The following is a 20,244-nucleotide window of genomic DNA, read 5'->3' as shown; positions in this document are numbered from 1 at the left end:
TTAATGCTATTAGCACCTATTCAATGTGCTGGGACAGGGCTAACTCGAAAGCAGTTTCTGTTCATGAACGGGTAGCCTCATGGTGCCCTGTGCACGGAAAAAAAATACTATACAAACATGGCTTCCATGGAATAGGAAGGCGGGGCTCCGTACTGAGCCCCTCTTCCAGAAAGGTGGCCGACTCTTGAAGAATGGCAGACATTATTCCTGCCTTCAAAAAGGGAGACAGACCTGAGCCTAACAATCACATTGCAATCTCCCTACTAGATGCGACAGGAATGGGTGAAAGAGAACAGAATATTAAGCCCATGGCAGGCTGGGTTCCAAAAAGGGGTTCGCTGCACAGTGCATGTTTCAAGGCTAATGCTTATAATCCACAAGAATGTGCAAATGCTGATAATGTTGCCAGAAGTGACCAATGGAACTGCAGATCATCCCTGGGTCCACCTATTGGACATTTAGAGCGTATAATAAGTCTGTGTAATAACAGCAGGACCCGAATAAGGTATGGCCGTATGGTAGAAATGACAATTCTTTTACAATTGCTAAGGGTGTACGCCACTGGTGCACACTTGCCCCCACCCTTTTTTGCTTGCATACAAATGATATAGCAAATTAAATTAGTAGATTTGAGGCAGAGGACCCAACCCCGAACTCCCAGAAAATCAGCATACTGCTGTATGCGAATGACACAGTTCTTATATCAAAAACATGGGTACATATAAGAAAACAACTAACCCGATTCAATAAAATGTGTCTGAACCCGCGGCTGGAAGCCAATATGACGAAAACAAAATCAAAGCTCTGCCGCCTCAAAAAGAAGATTGGACCTCGTGAGATTTGGCAAAAGAATAGAGGAATTTGGTTAATTTGACTACCAAGGTTATCAGTTAAACTCCTCGGGCAGCAGGGCCCCCAAAGTGAGACAGGCAGTATCTTCACTAGCAAGAACTAGCCTAATGGTTACTAAATGCAGTGCCAGTCTGAGGAATAGATCCATAATGGCAGCCATGGAGGTATATAATATGAAGGCAGTAAATGGTGCAATTTATGGCACAACATTATGAGGATATGAACCCGGTGAGCAAAAAATGAGAACAGAAAACAAAAGATTCCTGAGATTACCAAAGAATACCTCTAATGCTTTAATTCATCTAGATGTAGGTCAAATAGATGTGGGTAAAGAGATTAAAGTAAACCCCCTATTATTTTGGATCGAGCTTTGGACTACACCATCACTACAAACATACAGGGAATTAACTAATGGATGCTGTTAAAGCAAAGGCACGCAGTCCTTTCAAATGGGCTAACCATGTAAAGACAATGGCAAAAGATTTGGTCATGCCGAATCTCCTCTACAGACCTGAGGATATCAGTAAAGAGGATAAGGTTCATGTGAGAGATACTTTCAAAATAAATAGCAGGCTCCTGTACGTACGTAGTAAAGGTATCTAGCAGCAAGACTGGCCGGACCTACCTGTTAGTAAAAACTAACAGCGATTTTGAGACTTACCTAGATCAGGTCAACCTGCCAGTCCAGTGGTCGTTAGATCTAAAACCTAGAAATATAATGAAAAAATGGAACAACCATAGCTCGGAAAGTTGTCCATGTTTGCCCAGACAAAATCTAACCAACATTTCTTCTTCCTATGCCCTGCATATATTAAGGTCCATAACAGAACTCTGAAGCCAATGCTTCTAGCATCAGGATCAAGAGGTATTGACGAAGCAGAAAAACTTTGTAAATCAACTAATCAGTTAGATAGTACAGCACAGTGGGCCAGTACCTGGCATGCTCATGGGCCATAAGAGAGAAACAGATGGTAACGGGTTAAATCAATGACGTTTTTTGACAACCGGCCATTATTAGAATTATTACATTTGTTATGAAGGGTGTTATGAAAGGTAAGCATTCATGATAACAAAAGCTCATAAACAATTGACATAACTCTAATATAAGTACTATAACTATATCTAATGATAATATGGCAGCTATGGCCCATCCAAGTGTACCCTACAGAGGTTTGCATCCCAGAAGATCCCGACTGATGAGTAATATAGACAACTTACGCTCATAAGCCACTCCACGATGAATATAACCTTCTAACATCTCGTTAGACAAGTCAGGCACACTCTAAATAACCAAATGAATATTGCTGATGTATGAGAACAGGACATATAGATAGGCACGATACTCTGATCGTATATATCCTCTATACAAGATATAGCTATAGTTAACCGCGGGCTCGGTAATGGCATCTTAAAGATCTCACTTAGGGTACCTACAGTTGATGTCCATTGGATGGATGTTTTTATATCGGTATGGAATGTCCAGAGATTAATTTGATGAATCTGTAGGAAGGGTGATTTTTTTTTTATTTTTAATGTTTTAGAATATTATCAAGGTTTTTTAAATAATTTGTAACTCTTGTGATATGTCATGATTACAATTATCTGTATGAAGAAAATATGATGACTTCTAACATGTGAACCATTAACCTTAATAACTGTAACTAAGTTTATTTTTAAACACGGCATGGGGGATAATTAGGAAGTAGATAATGAAGTTGATGATGGTCTGTATTATTACTTGGAAATTTGACACAGTACAAGAACATGGCTAGCCGGGGGCTGCTTAATTGACTGTTACAGGGAATATCACCATTATATGACATGGGTTATGTTAGGAATCCCAAGACTCCATGAATTCATGAGGCTGATTATTCATAATGAACTGGATTGTTTCTAAATTACTCTCATTGATTGATTGTTGGTGGGGGAATGTTTCCTATTTTCAATATTATATATCAATTTGTGGATTTAAAATATTGTCCTTTTTTATGGGTTGTATGTTTTTCATGTGCTTTTAAGGCTTTTGTCAAAATAAAGATTATGATGATTGTTAGAATGGATTTCTAAACTCTGACCTGGTGGACAGATGTTTAGGAGGCCACCCTTGTTAGTCAAACAGGGGACACTTCTGGGAATATAGCCAGACCAATTCACGGTAGCTCAGAGAGCAGTCAAGGCTAAAACTCCGGAGAAGTGAGGGTGATTAGAGGTCCTTAATGAGCGCACACAGTGAAACATCAAGAATGACCATTAGACAGAAGTTTACTAAATTATACTATTTATTAGGGGCCCAAGAATCAACACAAATGAACAATGAAAAGCAATGTAAAGGTGCACAGGCGCATGCAAGTCCGGTATGGAACAGAAGCTGTAACTCTCTTGTCGGTGATGAATAAAGAAAACACCAATGTAGCTGGTCTCAGTGCACAAGAAGGAGCGCAGGAAAACCACATTTGGCAACCGTCACAGTAGCACAGTGACTCAGGGACATCCAACTCTCACGATCTGATGCAGCTTTCTCTCTCACGGCCCAAACAAGCTGGAATGACAAAATTAAGTGGAAGGATGCTTTGCAGTACATGTTAGGATTCCCCAATGTTTTGAGTTGAAACTGAACATAGAGACACTCCTGCACAGCTACCAAGATTTGAGCTGACAGTCCACTGGATGGCCCAGGGACACTTCCGAACAAGCTCTTTTGCAGGGCAACCAGGAGGTGCTGAGAGTGATTAGTCCCACCACTCCAAAGGTTTGAAGCACCTTTTCAGGGCTTTTGCGATCCAGCATTAAGCAGGGCTCCACAGGGACAACAATGGGCTTCGGGTGCCAACCTTCGTCTGCGTATCTCAGGATCTTCCCTTGTTCTGCTCGGCTCTTTTGGATACATGGCTCTGTCCACAGATCGGTTCTGACCTATTGCTGATCTACCGGTCTGCATTCAGGACCCCTCCTCATATCTAAAGTCTGGCGAGTGCTCGCACCCTTTCAGCCAATGAGAAGATATGCCCCACTCATGCACTCGAGCAGTGGTCTAATCAGGGACCACTGGGGTTCTCGTGTACTTGTGCACACCAGACATCCTGGCACTAGTAGTATGGATTGGGACCAGACAGTCCCAGCCCACTTCCTGGGTACCAACACACGTGACCTGCAGCGGCCCCCAAAATAAGCGGCTTTTGCAGGTAACTGCATGCCCAAATAAGGAAGTCCCGGGTCAGGAAGCCTAGGGGGATGGCCAAAGGACAAAATGGCCAAAGGAACAGACAAAAGACCTTGTGGCACGGACATGACGGACACTAGCCACAGTCATGAGCCAAATGTAGTAAGCACAGTATGGCTGGTAAAGATTTGTAAAAATACAAAGAAAAGCTTCTGCCACCAGTCTGTTACTAGGGACACTGTACAATCCCTAGACAATCCTTAGAGAATGACGAGGGCCAGAAAACACAAGGACCACATTGCGCTGTACAGTAATGTACTTTGCGCAATGATAAAATGTTAACAAAAGTGGCAACAAATTCGAAAGACTATGAGAAACAACTGACAGCCTGAAGGATGTGTCAACTTCCCTGTAACAATGGCCAAAAGCCCTGCGGAGTCCAACGGAAGGCTGTGCTCCACTGGCAAAAGTTAGGGCAGGATACTGTAACAAAAAGCAAAACGTTTAGGGGGGTCCATAAATGGAGGGAAGGGTACATTCAGAGAAATCGTTCCTCACAATGATGATAAATATGCGACAGGAGCACTTAACACACTTAGCTATCCTACCATGTTAAACTAAATATGTATACAAAATGGGTGGCAGAAAGCACCTGCCGGGATCATTAAAAAAGGCTCAGGAGGTTCTGCCAGAATTCGTACAGAAGTGACCTACAAACTCAGTGGAAATTATAAGATTGCTGGCTTTTCGCCATTCTGTGATAGATTGAATTGCGCAGGAGAGAAGGCTTGGGGGAAGAATTCACTGACAAAAGAAATGTTTCTGTTTGGTTAATTGCTGCAATGCATCGAGATGATGAACCGATGTTTAAATATGCTCCTGATATTTTTTCTTTCCTCACTTTGTTACTGTTACCAGAGACCAGAGACGGGCAAAATCAGAATGATGTTGGTTTGGTTTCCCTTTCTGTATAATGTGGGGACTACCGGTGGCTGGAGAAGCCAAACTGGCACAGAAGAGCGCACTGGCTTAGTTCTGCTGAAGTGTAGGCCCTGGTGTACTTCCAGCAGCAGAGGAGACGCAGTAAGTGGGGAGCGGTCGGTCGGGGAGGTGGCAGCAGGGATAGGAAGCAGAGGGGTGTGGCTGCGGGTGGCAGAAGGAGGGCAGGAATGGCAGGGCGTTCAAGGGATGTCCCAGGGATAGTGGGAGAGGGGAGTTGGTAGGGGTGGTGGAGAGGGACGGGTTCTGCTGTGTCAATCACAGAGGGAACAGGGGGTGGGCGGTAGTGATCATAGATCGTCTGTTCTTGAGAAATTGATTTGTACGCCAAGAATGTAGATGCATGCTAAGATTTGCATTTATTTTTAGATCAATACTTGCACTTGTGGGTTTCTGCACACCGATAAGGGACCATGGGGACACACACACACACACACACATATGCGCGCGCGCAGACACGCACACACACGCACACACACGCACACACACTTGTTTTAAATGGAGATGCTGGGAGTGCACATTAAGTCATTATGCTTTTCTGTTGAAAACTTTGCACAAGGCTGCCTCTTTTCTCTGCAGGATGTGATGCAAAAGGGAAATGATCATTAGAAGCTGTGGTAACGCAAAAGAAGCAGAATGACATGAAATATAGCGACTGGCAGTGTGTTCTTTTTTTTGAGAAACTTTGAATATCAGGGGGAAATGTTCCAGCAGGCTGCAACATTTGAAATCGCTACTTGCAATTGGCACGGGAAAGACCACTATTGCTGACTAGAAGTGGTATGCTGTGTACATGTGGAGAACTGGGACTCATGGCAGGGGGTGAGTGACTATTGGCTGGCTAGACCTTGCAAGTGGCCATTTTTCACTATCTACAAGATGCTGTTTTGGAAGAAGGCTGCAATGTTGTTCGGGATACTGGGCCTCATTATGAGTATGGTGGAAAGGCAACAGCGGCGCCGGTAGTGCTATTGGCGCCGTTGTTACCTCTCCACCACACTACGAGTTCTGCTCGCGGGTGCCGGACTGCACGCCTGGTCTGACCAGGCGTGCATACCGGCACCCGCGAGCAGAACTCATGATTGCACCGGCACCGGTACAAACGGTGCCGGTGCAACCATGCTCCCGACCCCATTCTGCCCAATGGGGCAGAATGGGGATCGGGAGGCCGGCCATAATGGCACCCGCGAATGGGCAATTACTGGGTCCGCCAAACTCGCCATGACCCGGTTACTGCCCATTCGCGGGTGCCGGAAAAAAAAACAACTCCGGCGGCATCCGTGCCCTTAATAAGAGCACGGCTACCGCCAGAGTTATAGTGAGGGCCACTGTCTCACTAAAACAACTTCAGCAAATGAACAGTTGATCAATAAAGAAGGGTTAGTGGTTCCACCAAGTGAAACCTTCGGATCGATGGCTCCGCTGTGTTTATTTGTAAAAGCCACGGCACTGAGGTCAGGCGACTTCTCGTTTTCTTTCTGTGTTGGGCCCATGCACATGTTTCTGAAACCTAATGCTACTGTAAATCGGTCCAGCAGAGGTACGAGCAGCCAAGGATTCTACAATTCCCAGGAAACCAGGTGAGGTGAAGGTGGCCCTATAGATAAGGGGTGTATTGGCTACTTTTACTCCCTAATAATAGGAAAATACTCCCCAAAAATAAAAATAGGGAGTAAAAAAACTCCCAACGAAAATAGACACATAGGAGCCCGTCCCCTGATTCCTGGATATATTTGAACCAGTAGAACAGATTAGTGTCAGAAGAAGAAACTACTATCACCACCGATCCGAAGTGTTAAAATTGTATCATTTAATGTGCACAAATAACTAGGTGCAAATAAGTGCTTATTAGAAAAACATTACAGTTAAAACATATTTTTACTCGGTTATTAAATGCTCCAATTGGGAATGGCAATGACTTTTTTTACTCCCTAAAAAATCTTTTTACTCCCAGCATTAAAAAATAGGGAGTAAAATACTCCCACTGCTAAATCTTATCTGGAGCACTGGGTGAAGGTAAAGATAATAGAGGTATAAGAGTACTAGAAAAGGTCAAATGGGGTACCTATATTCCCTGCATGTGGCCATCCTGTTGGCTTGATTGCAAAGGAAGGAGAATCACCCACACAGATAAATCGCTCTGCACCCATGCTACCCACTTTATGTATGTTTGAGGTGTGCAGCTTCTAAGCTCAAGGCGTACCCAAAGAGCACTTGCCATGGGAGGAACGTCCCCTCCCCTACTCCACTGATCATCTTTTTTCGGATCCTTTGTATGTCCTCCTGCATTAGCATCTTAGACCCTTGCTGGACATATTTGTAAAGTCATTCCACTGCTCTTTCCCTTAATTAGTATGCCTTTTGGATCATTTTGGATCATAGACATATAATAATTTCCTCGATAGGCGGTTCAAGTGGTAGGCTGATCATAGACATTTGAAAGGTCATTTCGCTGTCACAATTTTCTTTTCATGTTTGGGAGCCTGGGTTCTCAATTAGAAGCCCTCCTAGGTGTTTTCCACTACAAGGCCCATTATCCTTCACCATTGGCTATGCTGCCTAGGGCTAATGGGAGCTGTTGCCCAATAAACATGGAGGGCCATGAATTGAGCACCCTCATTTAGAGATTTGGAGGACACCTTTTGCAGTGTTGTGCTTCCAAATAATTGCTAAAATGTTTTGATTTTTCAGCTCATTCCTGCACTTGTTCAATGTGCTTGAGGAACATACCATTCACAGCACTTTAACACCAATCGCGAGAAAAGACACAAAAGTTAAAATGGGGCTATGTAGCCAGATGAACATGAAGCGAGAATTAATCAATGCGCATCACCAGACTACGCCAACATTTTGGGCACAGTCCGAAGAGCAAGAGACATGATTCTTTTGAGAATTGTGGAATTCTAAACCTAGAGATGACGTACCATGGGCACATTGAAGACCCTCCTGCCATAGTGCCAGCTGAAATCTGACACCTACTGTGGGCAGCCTTCACATCCCATGCCTCTGGGATAGCAAATCATCCTTGTTTGTGATGGAACCACCCATTCCAGGGTCGTGTGCCATGGTTCATTCTTTAGCTCCTATGCAGAGCTTTCCAATGATCCAGCAAGTGGCCAGAGCTACTCCAAACCTGGGGTTCCAGCACTGTTGGATTGGAATCCTACCCCAGTACCCATGCACCATTTAATTCACTGTCAGCATGCTTCTCTCCACTATTCTAGAGCTGGGACGCCGCCTTTAGGCTAAGCGATGGTAAACAAGCTTCATTTGGGACTTTAAGGAATCCGCTGTCCACTTTTTCATATTTTTCCTCCTCACCTTATCAACCTCCCCATGAACACCCTGCAGGGTTCAAGCATCATTCTGAAACCGAACCTTAGGAGCTTCTTCAACACCAAGCAAGGGGGTGGTTGGTGATGTTTATCAAGGGTCAGATTAATTCATGGCCGGTGGTCGTGTACAGTGTGTGAAGGGTGTGTGGCATTTTGGAGACACTGGGGTAGATTTGTGTGAGAAATGACCAGATATTCTAACAAATTGTTGTCAATTGTCTGACTCTCTCGCTCAGCAATAATACCACAGGACACACACTCAATCTGATTCTTTGTCTCTCATCTTCGATTTTGGTTGATCCACCCCCTCGCCCCCTCCCTGTTGTATGATCATTACTTCATTAATTTAACATTCTCCCCTCTGCCTGACAGTTCGCACTGGCACTGTTCAACTTCATACCTATATCCGTTTTCGGAAGAAGCTCCACCCGGATTTGTTTCAAGAAGCCCTCAATGCTTGCCCCGTTCCCTTGTTGACAACTCTATTGCTTGTTCTGCCCCTTTTGAAAGCTGAAAAACATCTACTTTGAAAACTTGACATCCACCGAGGACAATATCCTGTGTCTCTTAACCTCTCTGGCCTCCTCGATGGTTCACTGCTGAATGGTCTACCTTGTAGGCTTCCACAAAGCTGCTGAACACCTTTGGCGACGATCCTATGCCTATGATGCAAAGACAAAATGCATTACTGAGTTTCCCCATTATGAAAAACCTGTTCCTGATTCCAAAAGCAAATACAGCCTTTCCATGGCCCCCGCACTGTTCCCACTTGCCCCATTGTTGATGCTCCTTGCCCCCCTTCTGTCTATGTACTCAATAATTTCACTCCTATCACAGCCAGTACTCTCGCGGACCTTTTCTCTCAAAATAAATCCAGCCCTCCTTTTGGCCCCTATCTGGCTATAATCATCAAACTTTGTTATCGCTTTATTTGAGATTCTCTTTTCCCTGTGATCGATGCCTCCTCCGCCAGCGGCAGAATTCCCCCTCATTTTTAGAATGCTATGGTCACAGCCCCTTCCAAAGAAACCCCGTCTTGACTCTGCTGTAGCGTCTAGTTCTTGCCCTATTCCCTTCCTCCTTTCCATTCCTGAAAGAGCTGCCACTTCTCACTTGCAGATTCTGCCCCGGCCGAAGGACATCATTCTGTCTGCTATCCTCCCGTGATGACATCAGTATGGCTTCCGACTCCAGCGGTGTTATCACCTGGGTGATGCTTGATCTTTCTGCAGCGTTCTACACTGTGGACCATACTATCTCCCTCCAAAGATTGCACTCAGAGCCTCAGTGCTCCTGCTCGCTCATGGTTAACAAACATCCTGTCTGGTTGCTCTGTCTTTTGCTCTTCCCCCTTTCTCATTTAGCTTGTAACCTCTCGCTTTTGCTTTTGCTTTTGTGTGTATTTTGGAGATTTTGAAAGTGCAAAACTAGCTTTGAAGAAGCAGAGCGCTGTACAAAGGGGCTGTCCACAGGGTGTTACCGGTAGGGAGCCGGGATAGCAGAGGCGCTCAGCACGGGAAGAAGTAAGGTTTTTGGTGAGATTTTCTTGGAAGAGCAGGGTCTTCTGGTTTTTCTTGAATTGTAGGATGGAAGGGACCAGTTTTATCTCCATTGCTAACTTGTTCCAGAGACTTTGTGGCTAGCAGGAAAGTGCCTTTTTGACCTCTTGCAGTTCCTTTTCCAGTCTTTTGAGGTTGTTGGCTTCTGGTTGTGTGGGCTTCTGGAGATTGTGAGTTCCTCGGCCGTGTAGTGATATTTTGGTTGAGACTATCAGATGATGCAGACAGTTCCGGAACAGGTTGTCTGCGTGAAGGGATAGCCAATGCAACTCCTTCAGAATAGGAGTGATGTGGTTGAATGTTCTTAGTCTGTGATGAGATGGCTTTCAGGTGGGGAAAGGTGGCATCTAAGACTCCTGAGACTAATGTGAGTAGGGTATTGCCTCCGCCCAGGTGATTAAAAGAAAGTCGTTGGACAACTGTTCTGGATACCGGAGTGGAAATTAAAGGTTTGACTTTGCAATGGAACACCAGGCTGGTAACATGATGTTTGTGTCTATTAGCTATGTATGTTTTGAATGAGTGGTCACAATTGATGGTAAATCCAGGAGATGCTTCAATGGGAGAGAGTTGAGGCATGAGGCCTACATTCTCCATGTGAATCTGTCAATTCTGGATAGAGGGGTTTCTTAAGAAAATTAATTTGGTCTTTCTTGATTAGGCTTCAGGTAGGTACTTGAGATCCAGGTCTGGATGGGGGACAGGTAGCGCTTGCGTCAATGGATGTCGTTGGTGCAATTGATTATTAGGTACAGCTGTGTGTCATCTGCATATTGGCACAGGTGATAGCTGACCAGATCTTCACAGTTGAGTGTGGGTTTCTTCGGCATGGAGAGGATATGCCTTGTTTTCGGTGTGTGTTCATTGTTACCTGTTAACTGTCCATTTCAGCACAAGATAGAGAGCCTGGCTCACAGAAGCGCTTTGTAACGGTGGAATCCCACTTAAAAATCCTCTGTGAATCAGGTCCATAGACTTTTACTAAACTGCAGAGAGGAGCATTTGTGAGGAGTACAGTTACAGTACTGAGGAAGCAAAGTGTTCTCACGTACCCCTGTGTGGTTCTGTACTATGGGCCTCAATACAAATGTGGTGGTAAGTCTCCTGTGGAATTACCACCAAACTCATTTACTATTAACGCTGCTCGGTCTGGCAGATTTGTTACTGGTGGTAAAGCAATGCTAATCCACATTTTTGGAGCGCATCGGACCCCATGGGGGCTTTTGCAGATTGACGGCAAGCAATAATTCCACCTCAGTAAATCTGCTGATTTTCAGAGACAAAATTGAGTGTTTTTATATGCAGCTCAATCTCAACGGCACCTCCAAACTGAAGTCGCAGGTGATGTAGAATGGTGGTAAGTCCGTTATCGCTGTTTAGCTTGTATTTTTTCCATGTCGCTGAACTGGTAAAGAGACCGTCCGTCTCTTAGTGGGAGCTGGGAGACCTGCTGCTATGCTTGATTCTTCTCCCTTTCCATGGAATGAGTGGTGCTTTTCTCTGCAGCGCACTCCGGCATGTTCGCCATTAGAGCGCATTATGATTTAAAGAGTTCCATGTACTGGCCACTCTGGCATCTTCCCAAAAGTACTGAATGCGTCAGATAATGTGTTTTTTTTCTTGTTATCTAAAACTGGGTTGTGCCACCCTTTTGTCCTGATCTTTCATCACGAGTCAGCAGACCATGATATCAAAGCGAGGGGCGGCCCAATTTCCAGGAATTGTATGGACAGGAAGAACAGCTATTCTGCGTTCCAGGCATTTCCTAGATCTCCAATGAACACTCCCTAGATCTTGCGCGCTCTGCTCGGCCTAACCTGGATTTGATGCTTTCGAGCCTTCATTCGATTCAATTTCGATTCAAATTTGTTTTCAACAGCAGCGAATGCCAATTTGCGGTTTCCATGAGAACCTACTTGAAAATTAACCTGGTGACTTCTGCTGCTTCAGTTTAAGTATTTATATATTGTATAGGGGGGGGTGGGATGGACACATTTGAATGTGCAAAGATATCAAGCCTCCATTGGCAGAGAGTGTATGGTGTTTCAACGTACGATCTCCGTGTCCTAGTCCTGTAGGTGTCAAGCCCCTCGGTAGTGGAGTTGCAAACACGTTTGCACATATTTTGTTTTCAGACATGCAAAATAATCATTCGTAGTTCATCAATGAATTCTAAGAAATAACCACGAGCACCTTTCTTCGAATAACTTCGAGACGTATAATTATTCTATGTTTTTTTTTGTCAAGCCACTTTTGGGAAACATCAAAAGATGTACAAGGGGCAGCGCCAAGACATTGCTTCAAAAACGAACATCAAGAGGCCAGATTACAGAAACGTTGCACCTGTGCAAGTGCACAGTTGCACGGTATTCACAACAGGACAAAGTTTACTCTAGTGCAAAAAAACGTTGGGGCCATATTAGAAAACCTTTGCACTGTGACAAGTGCAATTTTGCATGGTAGAAGCACTAGTGCAAAAATTGCCCTACTACAAAAAAAACGACACCTTCAATGCGTTGTCAAAGTTTTCCCTAGTGCTAATATGGAATGGTATTAGGGTTGTCCCCATCTCCAGCACCTGTGCATTTATGCAGCATGTTGCAAACCCCTGATCTAGTCCCCAATGCCTCTGCAATTAAGCTCACTGCGATTAATACTAGGGAACCCACTCTGCCCGCCTTATAGTGCTCAAATGACACCCACATGTCTCCCTCTGAAAAACACTGTCCTGGTGGCGTCTGCCGCTGTCATGGGGGGACACTTCCCTCTGCCTGCTTACCCTTGCCTGGCCCCTCTTTTTTTCAGAGGGGTTCCCTCCCCCACTCTCCTCTGTTTCTGTTACTGATCGCTCAACTCGCCAGTGCTTGCCCCACCTCCTGGCCTGTTGTCCTCACCTTTACCCCACAGTTCTCCTCTTTCAGTCCATTTGCCCATACTCTTCTGCACCCTTATGCCCCTCTCCCAAACCTACCGTTCACCCTTCCCCAACCACCCCCACACTGTCTTTACCTCTGCTAGCAATTGCTCCCCCAGTGGTATTTCGTCTCCTGCCCTTGTTTGCTCCCATACTTTCACCAGCCCATCCAGAGGCCAGTATTTGACCTGACTCCTGATCGAGTCATCTTCATCAATGTATTGTCCTGTAGCCTGCTGTCAAGAAATGTGTCCGGAAAATACAGTTTTCCAATATGTGTTCCTTGTGGGTTACTGCCATCGCTGCAGCTACTGCAAGAACGGATCTCCATGGTCCTTGCAGTTGTCCTCTCCCGCATTGGCTACTGCAATGGCCAGTACAGTAACTTCCCAGCCAAAGTTTTGGGCAAGCTCCAAAGGGTGGTGGCCAGCATCATCAACCAGATGAAATGGTCAGAATCCATCCTTCAAGCACTGTTGGTGCTCACCGGTGGATTTTGACGCATAGTCTAGTCCAAACACTTTACCTTGAGGATACATCTAACAAGGCCTTGCACTGGTCTATCGTACGGGGCTGCTGAATCCCTTCTAACCAGCTCAGATGAAAAGTATTAGAATTCAATTCCATCAGACAATAAAAGTCGCAGTGTGAAAGTCATTCAAAATAGAACTTTTTCAGAGACCGAGCATCTCAGATTAAGAAAATGCTGTAACCTAGGATGATCTCCAGCATCCCTGTGGGAACAGGGGCTCTTGGAGTCGGAGCCCATCAAATTACTGGTTTCAGAGTCCAAACCCCTCATACCAGAGAGATCCTGAATGGAAGACTCTCAGACTAGGAGGGACTTGATGTCATATTCCCTCAGACTAGGATTGGGAAACTCCTATCCGGAGGATCTTTCAGTCACTACCCTCCGACTCCAGGGGTCTACAATCTTTGGCTCGCCATATAATTTCGACAACTGCCATCAGCCCTAGCCAACATGATCAAGGGAGATGTAGTCCAGCACATCTGGAGAGCCACCAGTTGCAGATATCTGGTTTAGGAGAATATCCAATGTCAGCAGCAATCAGACCAGAGCGGTCACAAAAACCAAGCAAGTCCTGTGGACTAGGATGATTGCGGTTTCAAAATCCTGAGCTTAGGTAGGTGGCAGAACTCTTGCTTCACTGGGTAAGAGGTGTTGAGTCCAATACCCTCAGACTAGCAGGGTCATAGAATTGGAACCCTCGAAACAATCACAGCCTTCAATTCCGCACTCTCTGGTCTAGGAAAGTCTCAGCCTAAAATGCCTTAAAGGCAGGAGTGCCACAGTGTCCGAGGTCCTCAGAATACTAGAGTGTGAGAGTCTGTCAAGCAAAGAGGATATCAATCCCCCTTGGACATTGTAAGGGCCTCTTAGACAAGATGCAGTCCTCATAAAAACTGCCCACACTAACCTGCTCTCAGAGTCAGAAATTCACAGACTCAAAAGGCCTCAGAATGTGAGCCCAGGAGAGTAGTAGGGTCTCGGGGATAGTGCTCTTCTGACTGTCAATGTATCAGAATTGGAGACACAGGCCCGAGAGGTCTTAGGGTCTTACTCTTTGACACTACAAACATTTTAAGAGTCAGAGCCACTCAAACTAGGAGCATGTCCGTCTGCACCCCTCACAATGTTATCAGTTGTGGATGCCCATCGCAAGTGGCAACTGTAACCTAACAAACTGTATCTAAGCATTATTCGTGGGCCGCTTATTGTAACCCTCAAGCAAGCCTCCTTAAGTGTCCTTAAAGCGCCTCGATGCCTGTGGGCTGCAGTGCGCTCTGCAAATCCAAAATAAATAAAGGTGTAAAAGCCCCTCAGACTAGTGAGGGGTTAGGAAACTTCCCAATTTGTGCCAGAAGAAATAAACAGAATCTGTCATGATCTTATGTTTGTCTCGGTAAAGAAACTGCACTTCAGCAAGGTTTATGGTATAAAATATCTGGAAAATGATGGGAAAGGCAGCAAATGATACTTCTTGTGTCCTGTAGCATCTTGGTTGCGTGATAGGATAAGTGCATCAGGATTCAAAGAAAACACTTATGTGGCTCATAACGAGTGTGCTGGTATCCTGTTGGTAATTTCGGCGGGATACTGGCAAACTGCCCCTACCGTTTCCGCCACCTGATATCCCGGTATTACTGGGATATTACAAGCGGTGGAAAGGGTGGTAAATTACCATTCCATTTATTTATTTATTCACATTTATAGAGCACGCAGCAGCCCGGAGGCATTGTGGCTCAATTACATGGAGTGCTATAGGACTCCATGGATGGGATTGATGGCAATACTGGCAATTTTACCTGCATTTATTCTGGACCAGGTACCATTTTATGAGTCCCATATACTGTTTTTTTTACATTGCATTTTTACATTTGAAATGCTTTAAAGTATCATTGCATTTTTATTATGGGGGAATGTGGGCAGGGTGCTGCCCAAATGTTGACAACATGGCACCCGAGATATAAATATTAGACTGGCCACTACTCATCTTCAGCTGGCCTTACGGGCCCACAGGTCGGTACCCAACATGCTGCACCAGCACATTGAAAGGCCAGACATGATAGGAGGTTGCTGCACCCAAATGCTATCAAATAGCCAAATGCCCTCTGAAAAAATCGGACCAGTACACAACCCCAAAGTGGACCCTTCGGACATCGTGCAAAATAGATGAGTTTCACGGACCTGGCCCCAAAGCTACTTTCCACACTGAATAACAAGTACAACAATCTTGGAAAAGCACGACACAACTAATAGTTTTGACCAGTGTTGCTGAATAAATATTCTTTAAAATGCACAATTTGCATCATATGTTATCAAAGAACTCCCCCCTTGGGTACTATTCAAATAGTGTCACAAAAGGAATTAATTTCCATTCACAACTGGGCCACTTTTTCATTGGTGCCCGAGACAATTTTATGGCCCAGTCCGACCCTGTCAGTCTGCCTGCAGTGTGGTGCATAGCTATCAACTCACATGCTTTTAGCCTCCTGCATGCCCATTCGTTTCACGCCAAAAAGAAAATAGGGTGTTTTCACCCACTTTTGCTGCACAAATGGTTGAGAGCTATGGTGGTAGGCTAGATGGGTTCCAGGGGAATCTGTGTTTTCTTTTTGGGGCACAGGAAGCAAGACCAACCTGGAGCCCAGTGCCCCACAGCCTCCCGCTGGTGCCCAATTACCTACTCATCCTCCCCAGCCCCCACACCAAAAGCTGTCTACACCACTGCGTCCTGGTAGGTGTTAGAACCCAAAGTACTAGGAGAGCCGTGGGTGTACTGTTCCGGATGTAGCCCACATATGGGAGTGTAAACGCCTTTTTTAGGCCAGTCTTATCTTGTTCCCTTGTTTCCTGCTGTTCGCCCCCATTTCATCTGACGTCGCTCGACACAGCGTCACTTAGTTTCGAGGGAGTGGAGCTGACGTACTCCCCTGGCAATGAAAAGAGTTGTCTTACTTCGCTGCAGCAGTTGGCCACCCCCGTGCCTAGAAAGCTACACGGCACTCGAGTAATTGTTGGTGACTAATGTACTTTATTTTGCATCTGTTTCCTGAAATAGCGCCAAAGGCTTTGTCAAACACGAGCACGAGGCTGCCTTTGTTTGGCCTTTAGAAATGGCGCCGAATCACCTCAGCTGCTGTCTAGTCGAAGTGAGGAATGACAGAAAGTGGAGAAAGGCGCCACAGTCGGATCACTGCTGGCCCCACACCCCAGAAGAGGCCGAAATTGCACTCACAGGTGCAACAGCAAGTTAATGCGACCGGTCATTTACAGCTTTGCTAATTGGACTAGCTATTCCCCCTAGCTTTAAATATTGGGTTGGCTGTAGTTGTGTACTATTGTCCGATTTATAATCTCCCCCCACCCTGCCCTTTGTTATCACATTCTTGTTTCTGTATTTCTCTCTCAACCGGGCCCATCTACCATAGTAGTCTGTGTTGGCACCAGGAAATGACAGCATTCACCGCTGCTGCCTTATAAATGAATTATACATTTGTACAGCCGCTCTGCTGCAATATATGTTTACTGCAGAACGCTATGCTGCTTATTGGATCTCAGACTGTGCTGTATCAAACAGGGTCTGACTTAGAGCAGAGCCGGCCTGGGGGGTGGGGGGGGGGCGAACCGGCGACCGCCCAGTGCGCCACGCCCCCGAGGGTGCCATTAGCCCCCACCACGCCAGCTCGGGGGAGTCTTTCAAGGGCTCCCCCAAGCTGGTGTTGTGCGAGAAGGCACGGCAGGCAGCCTCTTGCTGTTAAATGCGCCCGTCGCCGCAGGCGCCTTTAATGACAAAAGGCGCCATTAGCCCCCCACCACGCCAGCTTGGGGGAGTCTTTCAAGGGCACCCAGGAGCTGGCATAGTGGCAGAAGGCGTGGCAGGTGCCTCATTGTCATTAAATGCACCCACGGCGGCTGGCTCATTTAATGACAATAGGGTGCTGATGCGCCCTATTCATATCATTACCTCCTTGCCAGAGCGAGGAAGTAAAAAAAAAAAAAAGAAAAGTGGCTCATCCTGACCCTGCTCCCCTTCTGCCCCCTGATAATCAGGGGCGAGGGGGGCGCCAATTCGCCCAAGGCTGCCCTTAAGGCCAGCCCTGGCCTAGATGTTCACTGCTCAACTTGTACTTGTGTAATTATTTTTCTAATTTAGTTGCGTAGACTTAAGTACAGAACACATGACAGACGTCCCGAAGAAAGCAATTGTGGTGCTGTAAAGGCAATTGACGATACTCGTGCTTGAGGCATCCTTTTACTGGGGGATTTTTTGTCTTTTCTTTCAAGTCACGTTTGGAAAAACAGTTAAGCCCCTAAACAGAATTTTTAAAGTCGTGTTTCAGTGTTTTGTGGCCGAGGGGAAATGGTCTCCCTCTGGCTGAAACCCTGTTACTAGCACTGCAAATCAAATGTTGGGCCTGTCCTGTGGCCCCGTCCCTCTTATGGGGGGCTCGGGGAATGGATCCGCAGACTCGCAAACCCTTCTAAAAGAATTTACGGGGCCGTATCTTGGTTAACCTTCTCTTTAATTCCTCCTACATGAACCAACTTCTGTTCCCTTCTTGCTTCCCCATCGTCGGTGCCTTGCCTTTTCTGTTTCTCCTTATAGCGGTATCCCCTGTTTCAATACGCAGCACCTTACCTCCACTTACCTTACTGCTTCCTCGTATTTCTTCTACCAGTCTCTTCAGCTTCTCGATCGTCCGCCATGCTCTCTCATCCCTTTGAGGAATTTCTGTGTCTTTGACGGCGGGCCTGGGCGCCACATTTGGCTCTTCCTCTCTTGGCCCTTCCTGATCCTGGCTTGTCCCTTGTCCCTCTTCTTCCTAGTGGGCATCCTCCTCCGCAGAGTATTTGATTGTTTGAATAATTCTGTGTTTCTGGTGAATTCTCTTCCATCAGCTTGCAGCGTGATCATTGGTCCTTTTATGTTGGTTATGATGAGCGGTTCTGGTGCCTATCTTGATTGACTATGTCTTCTTTCGGGGCTTTTGTCGCACTATCACTTAATCTCTGACCATTAGCTCTATGTCTTTTGCTACTCTTCTCCTGTCTGCCCATCACGTCGCCTGGTGTTGCTTCTCCATGTCTTGCTTCTGTATGTTTTCATCATCATGACATTTGTAGTTCTCTAGTTGCACTATGTGTGTCCTTGGCTTATATTTCACCATGAGCTCTGTTGGTGTTTTTCCTGTAGCCTCATGCAGTGTATTCCTGCAGTGGCGTAAATCTGGCATAGGGCTTGCTGCATAGCCATGTTCTCAATGAGAGCTTGTTGTCTCGTCCTTGTGATGGAGGCCATGAATCTCTCCACCATCTTGTTGGCTTGCTCCCACAGCGTTGTGGTTTTCTGATGCATGAATCCCATGTGAGCCGCAAATCTTTTGAAGTCGTGACCATTAAATGGTGGCCCATTGTCTGTTTTTATGACATTGGGGATGCCCCACTCATTGAATATTTCATCCAGTATTCCTGCAACATAGGAGAATACGGTCACCTGGGTGGCCTTTACAATGAGGAATCATGACTGCTCATCCATCATTACCAGCAGGGAACAATCTTCCAACAGCGGGCCGTAGAAATCCAGTGCTACTCTGCCATGGCAGGTACGCTGAGTATGCGGGTGTTCTGGGGCCCAGCCCTCCCACCCCTTCCGTCCACTAGCAAAGGCCATCTGTGTAAAAGTCCCTATACTTTAAATGAGACTTTTTTTTGTGGGCACCAGCACCCCCTGTGAAAACCTGAAGTAGGTACCCCTGCCCCGCGGTCCTTCTGGCAACTGATTAAGTGTTAAAGGGAGTGGCGGTTCTGGTGCGGGTGTTTGTTGGCATGCTATGCAACGTCTTATCATGTTGTTCATGACTTCATCCATGTGGGGAAACCACACCTGGTTTCATAGCATCTTTTTAGTATTGACAATCCCTCTATGACCTTCATGCAACATTTGCACCAGTGTTTTCCTTAGTGCCCTGGGCATTACCAGTCTCCACCATCTGAGGAGAATGTCCTGCTCCATCACTGCTAGCTCTGTGTGGGTCTTGGTCATCCTTTCTAGCTCTTTTATGTCAGCATCACTGTTTTGTCGTTCTACGCTTCTATAATCTTTCCATTTGTTTCCTTTTTGTCAGGTATGTCACCAGGCTGATCGTTGGGTCCCCTATTGATCCTCTCGCTAGCGTTTCCATCTTTAGTGCCATAGGAAGCGTATTTTTGGAGATGTATCGTACATCTCTGAAAATCCTTAACTTTCTAGATTGTTGTTCGACCTTTCCTTGGGGTCTTTTAACATATAGTCAGCTGGTTTTAGGACATTTCCCAGTTTGTGACTAATTTCATAGTTGTACTCCTGCAATCGGAAGCCCCACCTCTCTATCCACGTGGGCATTTTTGTCCTCAGAGTCCTGAACAGGGTGATCTGTGACGAGTTTGCACTTGTGTCCTATTTTGAAGGCACAGTGAGCTGACAGGCTTTATTTTTCTGCCTGGCAGTAGGTTGCCCCCATGTCAAACGGAACTGCTGGCATATGCTACTAATTATTTGCTGCTTTCTCCTTTTGTCTCTTTTTGGGTGATGACGGCTCCTCGCCCTACCGGGGTGGCATCCACTATCTCTGGCAGGGATGAAGTGTGCTAGGCGGTGTGCTGTTGCCAGTGCTGCTTGTATTGCCACGAACGCTATTTGACCCCTGTCACCCCACAGTCATCCCACTGGAAGGGGACCTCCTTGTTGAGCAGCCGACATATTGGCTCTGTCATTGTTGCGTAGTGTGCCAGGTAGCATGACAGTAGCCTGCCATGCCTAAGAATGATCTAACCTCTACTAGGTGAGTCGGAGGGTGCAGCTGGGTGATGGTGAGGACTTTTTCAGGATTGGGCACCATATCCTTGTCTGAGAAAATGTG

At 45.9% G+C, this 20,244-nt stretch overlaps 1 protein-coding gene across 5 annotated transcripts in view; it reads left to right on the top strand.

Annotated features, from left to right (window-relative positions):
- The window catches only part of MRAS (muscle RAS oncogene homolog), a 174,267-nt gene that overhangs the window by 54,813 nt on the left and 99,210 nt on the right, over nt 1-20,244 (top strand). For 2 of the 5 annotated variants that reach the window (XM_069616761.1, XM_069616760.1), the window contains exon 2: nt 4,931-5,095. The exons of 2 other annotated variants lie outside the window; for them this stretch is intronic. Coding sequence is in view for 1 of the 3 variants with exons in the window: in XM_069616758.1 (XP_069472859.1) it covers nt 5,824-5,833 (10 nt within the window). In the remaining 2 variants the exon portion in view is untranslated. Of the gene's footprint in view, nt 1-4,930; nt 5,096-5,813; nt 5,834-20,244 lie in introns of those variants that run through there. One more of the 5 variants, XM_069616758.1, reaches the window with a different exon arrangement.

Source organism: Ambystoma mexicanum, chromosome 9 (assembly GCF_040938575.1).
Source record: "Ambystoma mexicanum isolate Mex_15411 chromosome 9, UKY_AmexF1_1, whole genome shotgun sequence".
Lineage (NCBI taxonomy): Eukaryota > Metazoa > Chordata > Amphibia > Caudata > Ambystomatidae > Ambystoma > Ambystoma mexicanum.
This window is presented reverse-complemented; position numbering and strand designations above follow the sequence as displayed.